This window comes from Cylas formicarius, unplaced genomic scaffold (assembly GCF_029955315.1).
Source record: "Cylas formicarius isolate icCylForm1 unplaced genomic scaffold, icCylForm1.1 PGA_scaffold_12__32_contigs__length_19106922, whole genome shotgun sequence".
In the NCBI taxonomy this organism is placed as follows: domain Eukaryota; kingdom Metazoa; phylum Arthropoda; class Insecta; order Coleoptera; family Brentidae; genus Cylas; species Cylas formicarius.
Genome location: NW_026844225.1, coordinates 16,603,140 through 16,621,184, shown reverse-complemented (window position 1 = coordinate 16,621,184; position 18,045 = coordinate 16,603,140). Strand labels below are relative to the sequence as shown.

Below are 18,045 nucleotides of genomic sequence, written 5' to 3'. Positions count from 1 at the left end.
AAAAAAAATATTTAAATTCATATAAAATATTTATTAACGTAAAAAAATTCTGAATATTTATGTACTAATTAATGATAATTTTCTCAGAGTATTTTTAATAAAAAAGGTTCGTATTTTGTTAACAATACTATCGCGAGATTACTTTTTAAATTCAAATAGGATTCACTCATTAATTTAAGAAAATTTCGTCCTGATATGCTTTTATATCGTCGCAACTTAATTAATAATGACCTTCTAAGGAAACCAAATAGAGAAACTAATTAAATTTAAATTAATTATAATAATTAAGCAAAATTATCAAAAAAATATTAAATATTTATTAACTCAAAATTATACTTTTAATGCAAGTAGGGCTTAAAATATTTCTGAATATGTACGTATTAATTTATGATAATTTTTTTAGAGCATTTTTGAAAAAGATTTTTTATTAATATTGACTTTCTAAGAAAGCCAATTCGACAAACTAATTAAATCTAAATTAATTAAAATAAACAAAAATTTCCGAATATGTATTAATTTATTTTTTGACGGTTTAGCTATTGTTGCTGCTCCATTAATATTAAGGAACAACCATTTGCAATAAATTATTGACAAAATGTCGTTCGTTTCTTTTTTGAAAGCAAACATCACGTCACCTATAATTATAGCGAAATTGGGTGTGATGAATGTTTCGAAAAAATCGTCCGGCACTCCCAAATAAACCAAACAGAGTCTCAAAATCGTACATATCGACCCGAAGGACTCGTTATCGTGTGTAGGTCGTGTTCTAGGGCTCACCTGCTGCAGCGTGTTCTGATCGCGGGGCGTAATGGCGTCCGTCCCGATACCGCTGTCCGGACTAGGGAGATCGACGGTAAGACCGGCGGCGGTAGCGGCGGCGATCACCCCCTTGCCGTGGTAAGTCGCTTGACGTACGTAACGTTCCACGAAACTGGCGGTCGCGCCCCCGCTGGCCGCCTCTTCGCCGTAAGCGATTTGGCCTTGACGTAATTGACTCGAATATACCGGTTCGGGGGTGCCGGCACCGGACGCGACGGTGGTGAAATATTCGCGATAATACGGATCGGAAGACACGGAAAATGCACCCGAATTACTCGGCCGCCCGCCGGACGTGGAATATATGGCCGAGCCGGAACCGATCGAACCACCACCGCCACCACCTCCGCCCCCCATCGAGCTCTGTGTATATTGGGCGACGTGATCACTGTACGGTATCGGGGACGGAGTGCCGCTGCCCCCGTGATGCCCCGCGTTATTCATGGAGGCAAATATCTGCGTGGTATACATCCCCGGTTTGAGTCCATCCGCGGAGATGAATTCGATGGGCCCCGTGTTGGAGCCGTCTGCCAAAAGGCTGCTGTGAGTCGAAGTAGGGGTGCCGTTAATCGAACGAGATCCGTGTTGGGGCGAGTTGAGTCCACGGTGACTCTCGTCCTTGATGGAGTTGACGTCCACCACCAGGTCGCCGGGCTGGTTGTTACCACCGCCCGCGGAAACCAACACGACCTATAACCACCAAGGGAGCGTTATATACAATAACATCGTGGAAATCGCATGCTGCACTAGGTGGGCCCTATAAAACCTACTTCCAACAACTACGGCAGGCGGCGACAAACATGCACTAAACTACATCGAACGAGGGCGGTTTTGCTTATTATTATTATTATTATTATTATTATTTTTTGGGTGTGCCGGAGAATGTCCCAGTTTTCGTTTTCATTCCCGTGCATGCGCGACGAACGATATCCCGCATACGCATATTTATATAGTAGGTACGCACAACGTGTCACCACAATTTTATCACAAAACGATCACCGGTATAATCACCTTCGGTCGGGATTGTTTCGATATAATTATCGAACCGTCTAAACTACCGGAACTCGGCGAGCTACAGTCGAGTTTCCGGTGATGGCTCAAGTCTTCGGGCTCCCTTTTGACAATCTGCAAGTTTTGCCCGGCTGTAGCCGCGGGCTGTGCGTACCCGACGTGTTGGTTAATAAATAAACCTTGCAACTCTTGCGAGCTCAATTGACCGCCGGTGCTCAGAGGCGGAGTCGGCAATTCTAGTCCCGCCCCACTTACTAATCCATTGGTCGCTTTCAGTTGCGACGTTAGGATACCGCCGGCTTGGGAACTCGGCCTGTAACAAACATATTACGTCATTCGCGCCTCAAATGGTGGGGCTTATTAGAGTTTCAACAATTATAATCGTTTATGCTAATATCCGGACGCTTCGTTTCTATCTGTTCCGTGCCAAAGGTTTCCGCACGGCTCGTGAATTTATATACCGGGTGATTGATGGTCGGATGGCCGGTGGTAGGCTAACGGCTTATAGATATTCGAAAACAGATTCTTTGCGACAAAATGTCGATTTCGTCGTTTTCGAGACAGTAATAACATGTGACAACGTCGTTATCTGAAATAACATTTACAAATTCATTGTTTTATTCTGATTATTTCTGCTCTCACATCTAGTGGGGTTTTCAAAATATTAATAATGTTTTTTTTTTTAATAAAATATATCACTAAGCTTTTCACTTAGATTTTTGGTTGCAGTTTGCAAAAGCGGCGTTTAAAATGAAAGATTCTGATGTAATATACAAAAATTACCAAAACCCCCCATTCTGTAATTCACTGTTTTCTTCTGATTATTCAGTGGAGTTTTCAAAATATTAATAATTTTGCTTTTTTTTTTCAATAGAATATATCACTAAACTTATAACTTAGATTTTTGGTTGCAGTTTGCAAAAGCGGCGTCTAAAATTAAACATTCTGATGTAATATACAAAAATTATTCTCTTTTTCAAAATATTAATAATTTTACTTTTTTCTATAAAATATATCACTAAAACGTTCACTTAGCTACCATTTGAAATCGCAAAGGATCGAGATTTTTGGTTGCAGTTCCAAAAGTCCTTAGATTTAACCAAATAAATTTATTCCATGGCATGGCAAAAAAATGATCAAAACTTCAAATGAGACACTGTAGATTCATTTATTCTTAAATTAATTGTTTTCTTCTGCTTATTTTTACTTTCCCATGCTAATCTTTCCATTTGCGGAAGCCCCGTACGTTAGATTTATCCAGGTACATAATTTTTTCCCATAATTTACAGTTTTTAGATTCTTAAAAGGGACACCCTGTACGTTATTTAAAATTCTAAAAGATAATAATATTAATAAATAACATTGTTACTTTTAGTAAGTAGTAACTCTTTCGAAATAATTGCGATTAGCCTAAAAAAACAAATATTACCATGTATATTAATTACCCATAGAACTGAAACTATTGAATCACTATTCGAAAGCAATTTTGTGATATTATTCATAGATATTAAAAAAAATCTGTTAAACACAACCAAACCGTAATCGATTTCGAATATCGATTAAACAACTGTTAAACAACATGGCGTTGTATGGCTAGATATGTTGTGCTTTTCATTTGAAAATAAAATATATTTTTCAATTTCAATAACACCTATAAAACTAGAATAGAATAGTTTTAACAGTTCGAAGAAATGCGGAATCGTTGATTTAAAGACGTGCCTTAAAGCAGCGTGACATTAAATTTTCTATAAGAGCACATTGATTTATTGGATCATCATGTTATAAATGTCAATCATAAATTCGCTAGATGTACTTTAGAGTTTTATGTAAGGATAGTCTCGAATTTTCTGGACTTTGCGAATAATAAAATATAGCAAACATTATACAGTTATTTGAACGAATCAAACCTTGTTAGAAATAATGAAACAAAAACAATCCTAACTTATAACTTCAAAGAAGAAAAAATGAACTATCCGGAAAGGACTATAGCATGACAATCAATTTAGATCAATTAGATTTCCTCCCTTTTTAGCCTTAGAGTAAATCAAATAATTGCTGATATATTTCTCAGTGTACATAGAGGCGAGGGTGTGTGACTACAGACGGCGAAAAAAGTTATTATAACCTCACGTGTTCGTGCAGAATGGCGCGTGAATCGCGCGGCATTGTGAAGGTGACCCAGTGTTCAGGTCGTAATAATCACGATTGGGCACCAACCGACGAACCAGTCTATGTTAGATTCTAACGCCAGATAAAGTCAAACAAGTCGCTTCTGCTACTTATACTACCCGACCAAATATACTTTAACTCAACTCGAATACTGCGCATCGTAGCTTGAACGGCTTCCGATGTCGATACCAGACGTTTATTTATTGATAAAGGGGGTAACGTGGAGCGGAGGAGAGTGGTACATACAATCGATAAATCAATTCGTGCGGCTCGATATTTTACGTCGAATTCTAGAAATGAAAAATGCGACCGCGAATTGGGGAGAAAAAGATTGAAGGTACGTGTATATCAGAAGTCGATAAGTTTAATGATCCATAAATAACTTCCATCTTGATATAGAGAGTTAACTGCGACCAGGTAAAAATAATATTACAACGTCACGCGAGATTTAAACTGGCGGCGCCCACAAGCACGCATACCCTCTTAAAAATCGATATTCGAAATCGATTACGGTTTGGTTGTGTTTAAGTCAAACTTAACCCGCCTCATAACTTAACGGGTTTGTTACCTCTATAGACTATATCCAATGAGGTGATTATATCCAAAGAGAGTAAGAAAAAACTGTACCTTCCTGTATTTCGGCGATTGAACGTGGTTTTATATGTCCAATGCTTCCCGTTGCATTTTTACTCAATCGTATAATGGGAGGCAAGAATTTTCCAAGACTTGCTGTTATATTGACGAATTTCTTTCGGATATAACGTCATTATTCTATATCTGCGGAAGCTGCTTGAGAAGGCTAAACCATTAAAGCCGTAAACACGGCTCCTTAATCTTATGAGAAACCCACACCTCGCACAAATCTGCGGGACTACTCATATCCGTTATAGAATTATTTCGCACATTCGTCACTTCAACTTCTGAATACATTCGAACGATTCATCTCTAGAACTCGCCGTGTTGTGTATTTCCATTTTGCCCCTTTCCGGTCAATAAATTTAATAATATCGAAATATCGCCGTAGACGGAGTAACTGTACATCCATTGGCGTAGTGAAAGCTCTTCCAACCCAACATTTACTTAAAATATTTTTTAATTTTTCAATTGTTCAGTTATTCAAAATTTCCGAATTTATTTTTCTTAACTCGTAAATATTACTCAGGGTCAGTGTATTAATGTAAAAATTGTAGTAATTATAGTCTCTATCGGGCAACTGAGAATTAGCTGCCATCTTGAGAACATCATAAAACAAAAAAAATTATGGTATCATCAGCGATTATTTAATGAAACTTATATATATCATAACCACCCTAATATGTATTGGTGAACCAAACATGGATCCATCTAACAAAACATGACGCCAATGTGCCAAGTGATTGATAATATGTTTCACTACCCCACCGAGCGTCCCAATTTTTAGGTTTCAACTCATCTCTCTCCTTAAGTCACTACGAACAACCAACGTAGTTGTATATCTGTATATATTCCCCAAGGTACATCAACATCGGTAATAAGGAATAAATTTCACGACTGCAATCAAATAGCATTTTAGCAAAATTACTTTTTTCCTACTAATCGCAATAGGTTGGTCAGGATTATTATGCCCAAATCTTTTCAAGTTTGAGTACCCCGAATATGTTACAGATTCATAAAATAATAATAACATTTGACCTTTTTTTCTTATTAACATTTGGATTAACGTTTTAATAAAAGTTTATGTATTAATTGATTGATCGATAAAGCCTAGGTATTAACAATTAACATCAATTTTATTCTAAATTCAAGGCACTCAGGGTACAATATTACAATAACATTATTTAACAATAGGGGCACATTAAGTGAACCATTTTGGGCAAAATTAATTACCAAAAGCATTAGCATAATGTTTTTTATGGTATATATGTTTGTTTTTCGTTGTATGTTATAAAGTAGCCAAATTTCATCTAAAGTTCTCGGGAAATGCGACTTTACCGATCGAGCTACACCACTGCCTTACGCCGTTTGAAATAAATATTTTAATGTTAAACCAACAAACGTTACTCACGCATGTATAAATCTCACGTTTGGGGGGGTCTCTATATAATTTGTAAGGGTTTTCACTTGATACTATCGGTATCGAGTTACTATGCAGATTCGAGATAAGTATTTTAATAATAGGGATTAAAATTACATATGTAGGATATTGTAGTGAGAAGCCAGAGAGATGAGCGCGTACGAATACGGAAGCGACCCGTATACCTATACGCCCCTTTGGGAAGTAGGTAATTCATAAACAGAGATTTAAATTCTACCATCACGGCCTTTTGAGTTATTTTGATTTATCGCCGGAGTTGTAAAGGTGTTTCGTTAAATATTTTTTTTCCGACGGCCTTAGGGCCAGGATTACGTTACCCCATCCAAAACAAATTCAAATGATGAAGCGGAAAAGTCGCTCGAATGCGGTCGGTACGATTTTAATTAGTCGGAAAAATTCAGAAGCCTACCATAACATATATAAAAAAAATCCTCTGCTGTTATGTAATTATAAAATCAGGCTAAAGATGCTCAAGTGTTTTTTATTATTTCACAATATCACAATATGAAGCAAATTAAAATAATAAAGGAAAATGCAAAAAAAAACGAAAGAAAAAAACATCAATGGTTTTTACAATGGGATACAAAGTTTATATTGAGGGTCAATCTAATAAATCCTCCCACGCCGTTCCGGTAGCTTGAAAAATTGTAAAAATTTATATGAATTAAGACGGAGCGAACCGACGATGGTTTGGATAAAAATAAGCATAAAATATATGCGAATCTTTTTTAGAATAAAAACGTCGCGTTCACAAATTTATAGTCATTCGGCCTGTATCGCTGCACTATATTTTACGTCGAGCACAATAGGCTTAACTTAAAAAAAATCCTTCTGAATAGCGGCTTCTGAATCAAAGACGGTTTGCATAATTTGTACGGATTTATTTTTGTATTTTCAATGCCTAACTCGGGCGTAGTCAGCGCACCTATAGTACTCTTCATCTTTATGTTCCTGCGGACCTTTTGCGATGGGCTTCGAATATAATACCGTATCGGTTCAGTTTTGCAAAATCCTTTCAGTAAAATACCGATTTAACCTCAAATTTATTCGAATATGTAATCGGATCCACCCCAACATTATATAAATGTCACCAGATTTTTCACTAAAGGCTATTGGTATTGATGTTAAAGTAAATAATACGCATGCATCGAATACTTACGGCCAAATGTCGGCCAACTTATCCTTGCTATCGGCCGGCAAAGATGGCAATTTGTAATATTCATAGATAAGGCCCATGGTGGCGGTCTGGTCTTCAGCGCCTCCGCCTATGTTAAGCATCGCAGTGGTGGCGGCGGTTAAGGGATGCTCGTAATACGCTCTCCAAGTCTGTTGATCCTCTGGAGGCGTCGCCCCCTCAGGCAATTCGGCCATACCACGCTGACCCACCACTGGCAAATCTCCGTTGCTTGTCTGCGACGAAGATGTATCTATGTGGTCTTTTCGTTTTCTGGAATAATATCGGCCGGTTAGTGTTGCCATTGAAGCGCTAAGGCAATAAATGTCGGCCTCTTTATTTTAATTTTAGTACTAATTATTGTCCACGTCAAATCGGTGTATGCTCCACCTAGTGCCACCTATCGACACGATAATCTTGCAAATATTTTTTCCAATTAGCGTTTGATGCTATAAAGGTAGGGACATCAATACCAATTTTCGACTCTTCCTTGGTTTAGATAAAGAAAAATGAATGAAAATCTAGCGACATTTTTTCCATCTGCAATTTTAAGTGAATATTTCAAATCGAGAAGAATGATTTAATTCAAGCAATAGTTGAATTTTTTTTAGCTTGTCAGCGACAGTTGCAAATACATATGGTTACATAATCTAAGCAATTTCTCATAAATAATTTAAATACTAGTAAAGTCCGAATTTATCATCGGCAATTAATCATAAGGAACGGGGAAGATTTTCCGTTTCTATACATAATGGCCAATGATTTGTAGTAAGTGAGCAACAGTGAGGAGGAACGTTAAATGTAAATATATTCGAGACACGTCTTGAGCAAAAGACATATCGAGATTTTCAACAGAGAAAACCACTTTTAAAATATCATCTTACTTGCGGACGCTTTAGAATTAATTTTTTTACGCTTCATTTTAAATCGGAACGCGGGTACGTGTTTGTGTTTGGTAAAATTAATTAGATACAATTAAATAGTTTTTAAGACGGATTAAAACGCCGATAGAAATGGGCTTTTTAATTGGTAACGTAAATAAAAAGGCATGCCCGGGCTTTTTACGTCGTCGCCAAGAATCTAACTTTGGAAATCGATGTTTAAATAATATCGAACAGCTTTCCATCGACTGGTTTGCAGATTTTGTTACTCTTTGGTTACTAATAATATAGTCATCCAGAACATAAACATTAACCGCTCCAAATTGTGCAAAACGAGCAACGGAAATAAAAAAAAAAATAACAGTACCAACAGTTCCGTAAAATTGGCGTCTCCACTTAAGTCGTGTTTAAAATATGCCTTTTCAAGTATAAATACACGAAACCTGCTTCGTTCATTCAGTCGGTGTAGTCAAACCCGTTTATTAGATTCATTCAAAACTTCTCTCGGCTACTCTTGAAATATGCTTAGTGAACTATTTGATGTAATAATTATATTGTAAAGTTATAATGCCGTTTGATTATATTCGCTCGCATTGCGCTTGTCTGCAAATTGCAAATTATAATAAAATATATTGACATTTAACAACGTCTCCTATGTTTATGAAACGAGCAAAATTGTTACAAACTTGTTTGTCGCGACTGCGACCACTCGGGCATCGAACACTCAGCAAGTTCTGCTTGAAATTGCTCCGCGTTCTAGCCGAGGAAATTATAATAAATATTTATATGTCTTAAGATGGCTAATCAGTTATTCGACGACACCTTTTTGTTTATTTATTTATTTGTTTATTTCGGTGCGCAACGTAATGTACAAACATTACAATTTACAGGGCAAACATTAGTTATAATATATATATATATATATATATATATATATATATATATATATATATATATATATATATATATATATATATATATATATATATATATATATATATATTCTCACGTATTGATTCACGGATGGAAAAATGTGATGACACTATATTCCGGGATATCATCCGTTCGCTCGTTGAACTCCGACTGGAATCCTGCATCCGACTGGAATCCTGCAAATCTTGCATCCGACTGGAATCCTGCAGACGTTTCGCCAAAATCTCACTTGGCATCTTCGATGCTCGCGCTCCGAGTGTTCGAAGTGTTTTCGGAGCGCGAGCATCGAAGATGCCAAGTGAGATTTTGGCGAAACGTCTGCAGGATTCCAGTCGGATGCAAGATTTGCAGGATTCCAGTCGGATGCAGGATTCCAGTCGGAGTTCAACGAGCGAACGGATGATATCCCGGAATATAGTGTCATCATATATATATATATATATATATATATATATATATATATATATATATATATATATATATATATATATATATATATATATACAGGGTTTTTCACTTAAAACTCCGCACGCCAATAACTCCAAAACGAAAAGAAATATTTAATTTATGTAAAAAGTAGTCAAAGTGTGGGGTGAAGTAGATATTTCCTAAAGTTTAAAAAATTCGACGCCTGCAAAGAGCTGGGCGTCGCGACGCGTCGAAAAATTATTCGATTGCAGAGACTTTGGAAATACGCGCATAAAAAAGTACATTTTATTTAAAAACTTTTTTGTTATTTACTTAAACTTATTTACTTTACCCGTTTCTAAGTTATACAGATTTAAAGTAAACATTTCTTGATTAATAAAAAATGTGATTAACGCTTATTTTTACAAGTATGCCATGAATGTTAGTTACTATGGCAACCATTGTTATCGCAGTTGTTTTAAGTGCAATTACAAACCTAAGTTGTTATTGCTGTGTCAAAAAATTGTCACATTTTGTCACAAGAAATATCCAAATTTGTTCGGTTTAAAAAAAACTAAGAATTATTATGTGGAAATGGTGCAATTTAGCAATGAGGAAAAAGTAGACATGTTACAAAAAAATGTATATATATATATATATATAAACAAAGTTATAATTAATTATTATGCGCTTGCTACTGGAGATGCCACGAACAAATGATTAATTGCTTCTGAAACAATAATTCTGGGTTTAAAATTACCCCGAGATTCGCGACAGGACGTTTTTTCAAACTGTAACTAAAATTATTTTTGAGCATAGAAGTTGTGATTTGTTTCAATTTTTAAGTTGTTTGTTTAGGTAATATTTGGGATAATGGGGTGAGACTTTGCATTTTGAAGAAAAGGCGAACATATCCAGAAAAAAACAGGTCGGTTGTGCGTCATATATTGGCTAACGTTATAATTTTTTAACATCATATATTTTTGCGAAACAATTTCACATGTTTTGTTGGCGAAATTGCCAATTTCATTTCGCAAAATGTAATAATCGCGTTTTATTGCGTCTAATAAAATTTTCGCCGAAACCTGACCCACATGTCAAAATTATACGATCATTTTTATATATGCAGATTTTAAACCGACTCTCCGCATCGTATAATGCAATCGAACAAGAAACGTTTGACGCCCAGGAAAAATTACCGCCATTTATATTCACACACTAAGAAGGAAAATAAATTGCGTGCGATTAAAACTTTAAAAGTGAATACGTGAGCCCTAAATGAATTGTGTGTTTAAAGATCTTCACTTTCGACGTTGATTGATGAAAGCTAATGCCTTTTCCCGACGTACGATTTCAACCCCTTCACTGTGTTCACACGATACCTTCATTTGTGCAGATTTGAGATTTTTTGTCATACACTTACTTACAGTTCGACATAAAAAGCGAGAAATTTATTCCTGATCCAAGAGAGCCAGCACAATAATATGCAATTATTGCCGCATAATGCGTTACAGAAGCCGATTGTCAAAAATTTTTAAATTTTTAAAATTGAGGTTAAAACGTCGCGTGCAATCAATTTAATCGCCCTGGACTAAGTATAAGCTGTAATTTATAAACAAGCGTAAATCTTTTGAACGGTGGTAAGTACATTTGAAAGTACCAGAAAAACAAAAACGTAGCCGCCCATAAACTACGATTTTGTCAGCAATAAAAATGATGTATGGCATATATTTATTGTAACGCTCGTTATTTTATCGAGCGTCGCGGACACGGGAGCCATAGTGTGACGTAATAATTTTTCTATTAATTAATAAGGGCGTGGTAACGATATCTTAAACGTGGATTTATATTCCTATATGAGTAGTGACGCTATTTGTCATTTTACGAACAACTTTCGCCAATATATAAAGATATTCCGAAAGGATCTATTTTACTATTTAAATGTCAAACGGTATTAATAGCTGCCCAAATCGATTTTCATAAATATGTTAATTTTGATAAATACGAACCGAATCTTTGTTTAAGGCGTTGTCGCTTTTGTTGCCTGCTTAAAATATTCAATTGGTGCCATTTAAATTTTGTGGATTTTCCGGGTATAACATTAACAGGCTTTTAATGTCAACATTCCCCGCTGACGCTGGCGCACGTGATTGTTAAGATTAACGTACATAATTTGAAAAAACATTGACGGAAACGGTTAGTATATGGCAGCAATTTTAGCAATTTGCGAACTCAGCAGGTCGCTTTTAAAGCTTTAACGCTATATTACAGGCCCCACAGATTTCTTTTTACAAAAATAAACGTTATGCAAATTTCTGAAAAGATTTAGCATTTGATTTTTTACCATCGTCTTTGTTAACATGATAGTTCGAGATTACGATGCCCACGAGCAATTTTTAAAAGAATTTTTGAATAATTTAACCATTATTGGTAATTAATATGACATAAAATTACCGTCCCGATGTATTATGTATGAATTATAGCAGATTATTGATGGACCTTGCGTATGGCACAGGAAAATGCTTATCCCGATAAAAAATCTGTCTTTATAATTAAAGTAAGTTGGTATATGAGGCCTTTAAATATTTAAACTGAAATATTATCTTTCTTGATCGTTAATCGTTTTGAAGCATTTTAAGCTGGTGAGAATTGGAATGAAACATCCGGCTATCATTAAGATAAAGATACTTCGTCGTAAAAAAAAGTAACGGTTAAAACGTCCGATCGATTTATACTGGACGTTAAAAAATACGATTTAAAAGCGATAGAGGCGCGATGGCGATTTCCCTTAAAGTACGTTATTGAACTCAACTGCTTTTAAAACAGTTATCGATTACGTATTGATTTTTGGGTACGCGCATTCCAACTTAACGGTCGCATAATGGCATTCTTCGCAAACAATTAAATGCGGAAGCTTATATTTACCGCAAGCGCATTTGAAAATAACTGTGGAAAATAAGTGTTGACAATTTTTTTTTCCTAATGCCGATGAGCAAAACAGTTTCGCCCATAATCAATTAGCGTACGGACCAAAACCTCCCGTTAGGGTGTGAAACCAATTAGAACGCGCCAATAGTGGAATATAAAAACTTTTATCCAGTTATATGAGATAATTTGCGGACGTTTTTACAACCTTCATGTACCTGCTTGTCATTAAGTCATCAAAATTTCAAAAAGTGCCGCAGAGTGATACTGATATGCGTACATAAAATGATTGATATATTAAAGGCTGTTGAAGGGAAAATGTTTCCCTACGCGAACAGCATCCCGAAAAGTTACCTGCCTGGCAGTGCACAAACACAATGCCGGAGGATCCACGTATGCACCTTTTCCGATGCGCACTGGGAGAAAACGTAACCCTTTTATTGTTGCTCATACACGACGTGTCTGATACTTTGTATTTGGCCGTTTCATCTTGTTGAACACATTAAATGTTGACACCACTACTGGCTGTTGGTTCGTACACGGTTTTTGGATGGTTCAATACCTCTAAGTGGGATGCGGAAAAACATTAACACAAGTGCTCCTATTATATTAGTGGCGAGTACACAGCATAGGCGGTTGCCACAAAAAGATTTTGAGCAAAATCTCGCGAGGAGGAAGGTTTGAGGAGATCTAAATTGTAAAAACGTTTTACGAATTGCGACGTTTGCGCGCGACAAGTCGTGCTTAAAGGTGATCAAATTTCGAAAGACAACCCGAAAAAATTTTCGGCGATGCAGAATGGTATGCATACGCTTTGCAATTCAAATCCTCCCTTTCATAAATTTTACCCAGTGACGCGGTTACGGCAAACGGAGAAGAAATGAAAAAAAAACGATAAAAAGTGTCACTTTGCACGGTATATTACTGCGGTATAAAAATTCAGGTAGAAAATTTATAATCGGCCGTCGTCGTAGGAGCAGCTTTGGCTATACCTATTTCATTTTTTCTTCTATAAAATTCTTATTTGATAAATGGCTACATTTTGGTCACGAAACACTATATCCACAATATTTTATAGCATTTAGCGAATAACGTTTGGAATACAGGTATAATGGCGTTATAAACATGCGTAACGTATAAATCCAAGCCATACAACGAATGTGTAAGAAGTTTTATTTTAACGGTGCCATTGTAAACACCCGCTTAATTTATTAATTATTATTGTTATTATTAGGTCGGTTACTTGTAGAAGGCTATATGTCAATTACCTTTATTGTAACCTATGGTTTTAATTAAACGGAAAAATAATAAAGCTTGGCGTAATTGTAGCTTGTCTATAATTACGGTTTATGCAAATAAAACGGTAGCAACAGAGATTTCATTTTCCCGTAATCAAATACGTGCCGTTCCCATTTTCGGCGAAAACTATATCAATAGATTATTTTTATTTTTATTCTATTAAGTAATTTAAAAATCAATCAAGTTTTGTTCGAATACCGACGTAAAAACCACGGAATGTAACCAATATATAATGCATTCTGTCGTTGATTTATTGATAATGAAAAAAGTGCAATTTTAATGACGACATAATATATGTTACTGAAATAATAATTGTATAAATTAATAATCGCTGCCTTAAAAGCAACTATTAATATGTCCAACATGCATCGCTGTGGAAATTATGCGTTGCCGTACGTTGAAACATTCTATGCGCATGTTTAAGTCGTGTTATAGAGCAAAATCAACCGCACACGTAGATCGCACAAGATTTTAAAATATTGAGATATTCCCGGGTATTTCAGATATACACTTCGGTTGAACGGTGCAATTATAACTTCGCTGCTGCCTCTGTTTCACTCGAATTTGGCTACGCCCGATTTTGTTCCGAGAAATTTATTTGATGAACTTCCTTATCTGGCAAGGGGTACGACAAACCTCACCTAAGGCTACACTTTATATTTATTATTTCCACTTCCCATCGCATCGGAGTCGGAGGCACTTTTGCTTAACAATAAGATGTACTTAACTCACAGGTAGTGAATACATCAGACAATAAAAAAAGATCACAGTAGTAAAACGTTTTATAGGTTTTTGCACCCTCCTTTAGCCATATTTCCGTTACGTTAAATACCATGAATTTATATTATTTCATGAGCAAACCAAACTCACTTTTTGTGTTAGGTGTGCGGCGATTATTTTTACAAATTTAACTCCAACCAGGCATTTTAATTTTTTTTTGCGTACCTATACGTATGTATCGCACTAATTGTTCGCAGTTGATTAAACATTTCTTTCACCTTGGCAATAAATAAATAAATTAAGCGCACCCAGACGGGACATTTAAACAATTAGCGGGGTTTAGCATTAATTTACCACTATAAATAAAGCACACGGTTTTGTCTAACATGAATTAGCATATCTGTGGGAACTGGGCGCATCACAACATTATAACTGTGTTTGAAAATATCCGATATCGACCATCTAAATGTATACCGTGTAATTATTATTCCGCTGCGAGCTATATACGGAGTAATAAATAAATAAGCATCCGAAGAAATATTGATAAAGACTAAGAAATAATTAAAATTTAGATCGTTTATGACCATTCGGTTAGATAAATGGGGAAATTTAATTAATATTTGACGCAAGACATTGCGTCGGAACCGATAATTATAAACGGGGCCTCTCGAATGTTGCTAAATAATCTAATTCGGAAGGGTAATTGACTGTGTTATACGAAAACGACGAATAACCAGCCGCCATTTTTCTTTTAGTGTAATTGCATACGTTTGACGAATGAACGCGTTTAGCGATATTAAAATGAAAGAAAAAAAGTCGACGCGGCACAAAACCGCAAAACGGGAGATCGATCATAGAACAATCGTATCGATTTAATAAAATTACAGTTTAATTACGAAATAGCCGATACAGGCGAATAACATTAAGAGAATGTGTTGCGTAACAAATTGTACAAAATAATAGGTCTACTTGTCATAAAAGCTCAACAATGCAATCGCCTATTGGGTATTTAGCTATATATATATGCATATCTGTGAATTTTTAATAGGTGTAGTTTCTCGGACCGTCTTGTGTATATTTTCTTCAATTTCTCTTGGATATTCGGCCTATCGAAAGCAAATAACGTAATTCTTTTAAATATCGATCGTAATTTCGACCTTTTTAATATATGCTAATTTTGTAAAAGTGACATATATAACAATTGATGACATTTGACGCTGCGTTAATATATTACATATTTAAAATAAACATAATTTGTGATTTTTTCATGCGGATTGGAATCGCATGCAAAGCAGCTACTGATGTTTTTTATTAGGAAATGTATTAGACTATTGACTTTTGTTAGTTTCAAATTGAATGATGTATTTTGTTAAGGCCTTTAGAATCGATAATTAATTGTTTTTTTGGACTTCTATATATTTTCAGTTCCCTCTTTTTGGTGTTAGGTTCTTTGTTTTGTCATACTTATGTCCGTTGTTTTTTTTTTTAAATAATGTCTTATATTTACACTGTCGCAGAGCATATACAACATTACTTCTTTTTTAGACTCGAATTTTTGCTATGTTTTTTGCAAATTATAATTTTTGTATCCTATTTGAATTTTGTATTCTTGAAAGTGGTTTGGAGTTTTTCTTACAACCCAGGTATATACGGTAGCGATATATATTTCTGAGGATTTTCATGTTGGTTTTTGCTTACGTTATTAGAAAATTTGTTGGTACGTTTACTAAAGATATTATTAATTAAGTTTTTGGGATAATTATCCTTTAGAAATGCGCGTTTTGCGATTTTAATTGCTTCTGGTCTATATTCTGGATCGGATAACATTATTACTCTGTCTGCGAGACCTATTATGACTGATTTTTTTGGGCTAGGAGATGATTAGATTTAAAAATTAGATAACGTGATTATTTTGTTTTCTTAGTATACCAACTTGTTCTTATTTCATTTTGTATGTGATGTAGGGTTAAGTCGAAAAATTAATAGTATTTTGATTCTCAATTTCAAGCGCGATTTGCAATTTTTTGTGGAAACTATTGAAGGAATTTATTACTGTCTATTCTTCTTTTTGGAACTGCAGTTATGATGTCGACATATCGATAAAAAAAGGTAAATTGAATTGAATGCTTTTATTAACGTTTCCTTCTAGATACTCCATAAACGGCTGTGCTACTATACATGAAATTGACATAAAAATTACACAACCTTCGACTTGTTTATAGAATATATTTTTGTATTGAAAAAATGTGGATTTTAGAGTAAAATCTAAAGCCACTGAAAATTCATCGAGAGGAATATAAACCCAAAGCAAAAATTCCATTTGAGAAAAGAAGTAATGTAGTAAATTAAATTCCATGCTCTAACTGTATGTATGTATATAGGAAAAACAAGTCAGTATTTAAGAAATAAAATCAACAGACATAAGTATGACAAAAAAATAACACAGATCTTCATACACATTGTGACAGCACCAAACTTATATTTAATCATCTTCAAGAAGTGAATTACCGATTCTAAAAGTCCTAACAAAATATATCATTCAATTTTAAACTAACAAAATTTAATTATCCAATATATTTCCTAATAAAAAACATTCCTACCTGCTTTGCATGTCATTCCAATCGACATAAAATATTCGCTGACAAATTATGTTTATTTTAAATAAGTAATATATTAAAGCAAAGTCAAATGTCATCAATTGTTATATATGTCACTTATAAAAAAATTGGAATATTTTGAAAAAAATCGAAATTGCGATCGAAAAGATATTTAAAGGAATTACGTTATTTGTTTTCGAGAGACCGAATATTATCTATATCTATCTATATATACACTCTTAAAAAATGTCCGCCAGTAGTTTTGTTAATTCGTTAAAATTATGAAGAGGGCAAGGACTTTCGTCTCAAGCAGAAGAATAAGAGGAATGGACAATAATTTAATGAACAAAGTGAACAGCAAATATAATAGACCGTATCGAATTAATAACATAAAAAAATACCGGTTCCGGAACGAAATCAAACATCCTTATACAGCGCTCTGAAAGCGATATATTGTTATCAAATCTGCAGCAGTCCTTTTTATAGTAACCTGTATTACCGGTTGGCAGTTTAGCATTTGATATAGCGTCGGAAATTTCGCCAAAAGTTGCTCGATACGTCGCGGTCAGACCACTATATCACATCTTAACGGTTCGTCGTGATTTAGTATCGTTATTTTTGCCGAAGGTAATTCCTAAAATCGCTTTGCAATTTGCATGACAAAGTGCCAAACGATTTCGGAATGTCAAGGAAATCTCTTCTAAGGTGCAACGAACCAGTACATTGTATCTGCCATTAAAAAATAATCTATGTATCGCATTTTATAAAAATTAATTTATGTTTGTTCAAAATCTCTAAATAAAAATGAGAAGTTTTGAAAAATGATGTCTGGCGTTACGTGACAAGTTCCGGGAGCCTTTTGGACTCTAAACAAGCGAGTGAAACTTATTAAACCACTCTGCTAAAGAATTTTTCAATTGGTTTAAAAGGTTTGATTCCATTCAATTTTCTTTTGTTTTTTCTAGGCATCTTCAAAAGGCCCGTGCAAAATCAACAAACAATTACACTTCACGTTGGCGAATTTCAAATGGTCATAAA

The 18,045-nt window shown here is 35.0% G+C and overlaps 1 protein-coding gene across 6 annotated transcripts in view; it reads right to left on the bottom strand.

The window, feature by feature from the left end:
- Nucleotides 1-18,045, bottom strand: part of LOC132695848 (protein grainyhead) — a 101,891-nt gene that overhangs the window by 10,330 nt on the left and 73,516 nt on the right. For 5 of the 6 annotated variants that reach the window (XM_060660376.1, XM_060660374.1, XM_060660379.1 and 2 more), the window contains exons 3-5: nucleotides 7,230-7,517; nucleotides 1,828-2,140; nucleotides 778-1,506 (exon numbers count right to left, since the gene is read on the bottom strand). In XM_060660376.1, coding sequence (XP_060516359.1) covers nucleotides 778-1,506; nucleotides 1,828-2,140; nucleotides 7,230-7,517 — 1,330 coding nt within the window. The remainder of the gene's footprint in view (nucleotides 1-777; nucleotides 1,507-1,827; nucleotides 2,141-7,229; nucleotides 7,518-18,045) is intronic. The other variant, XM_060660380.1, reaches the window with a different exon arrangement.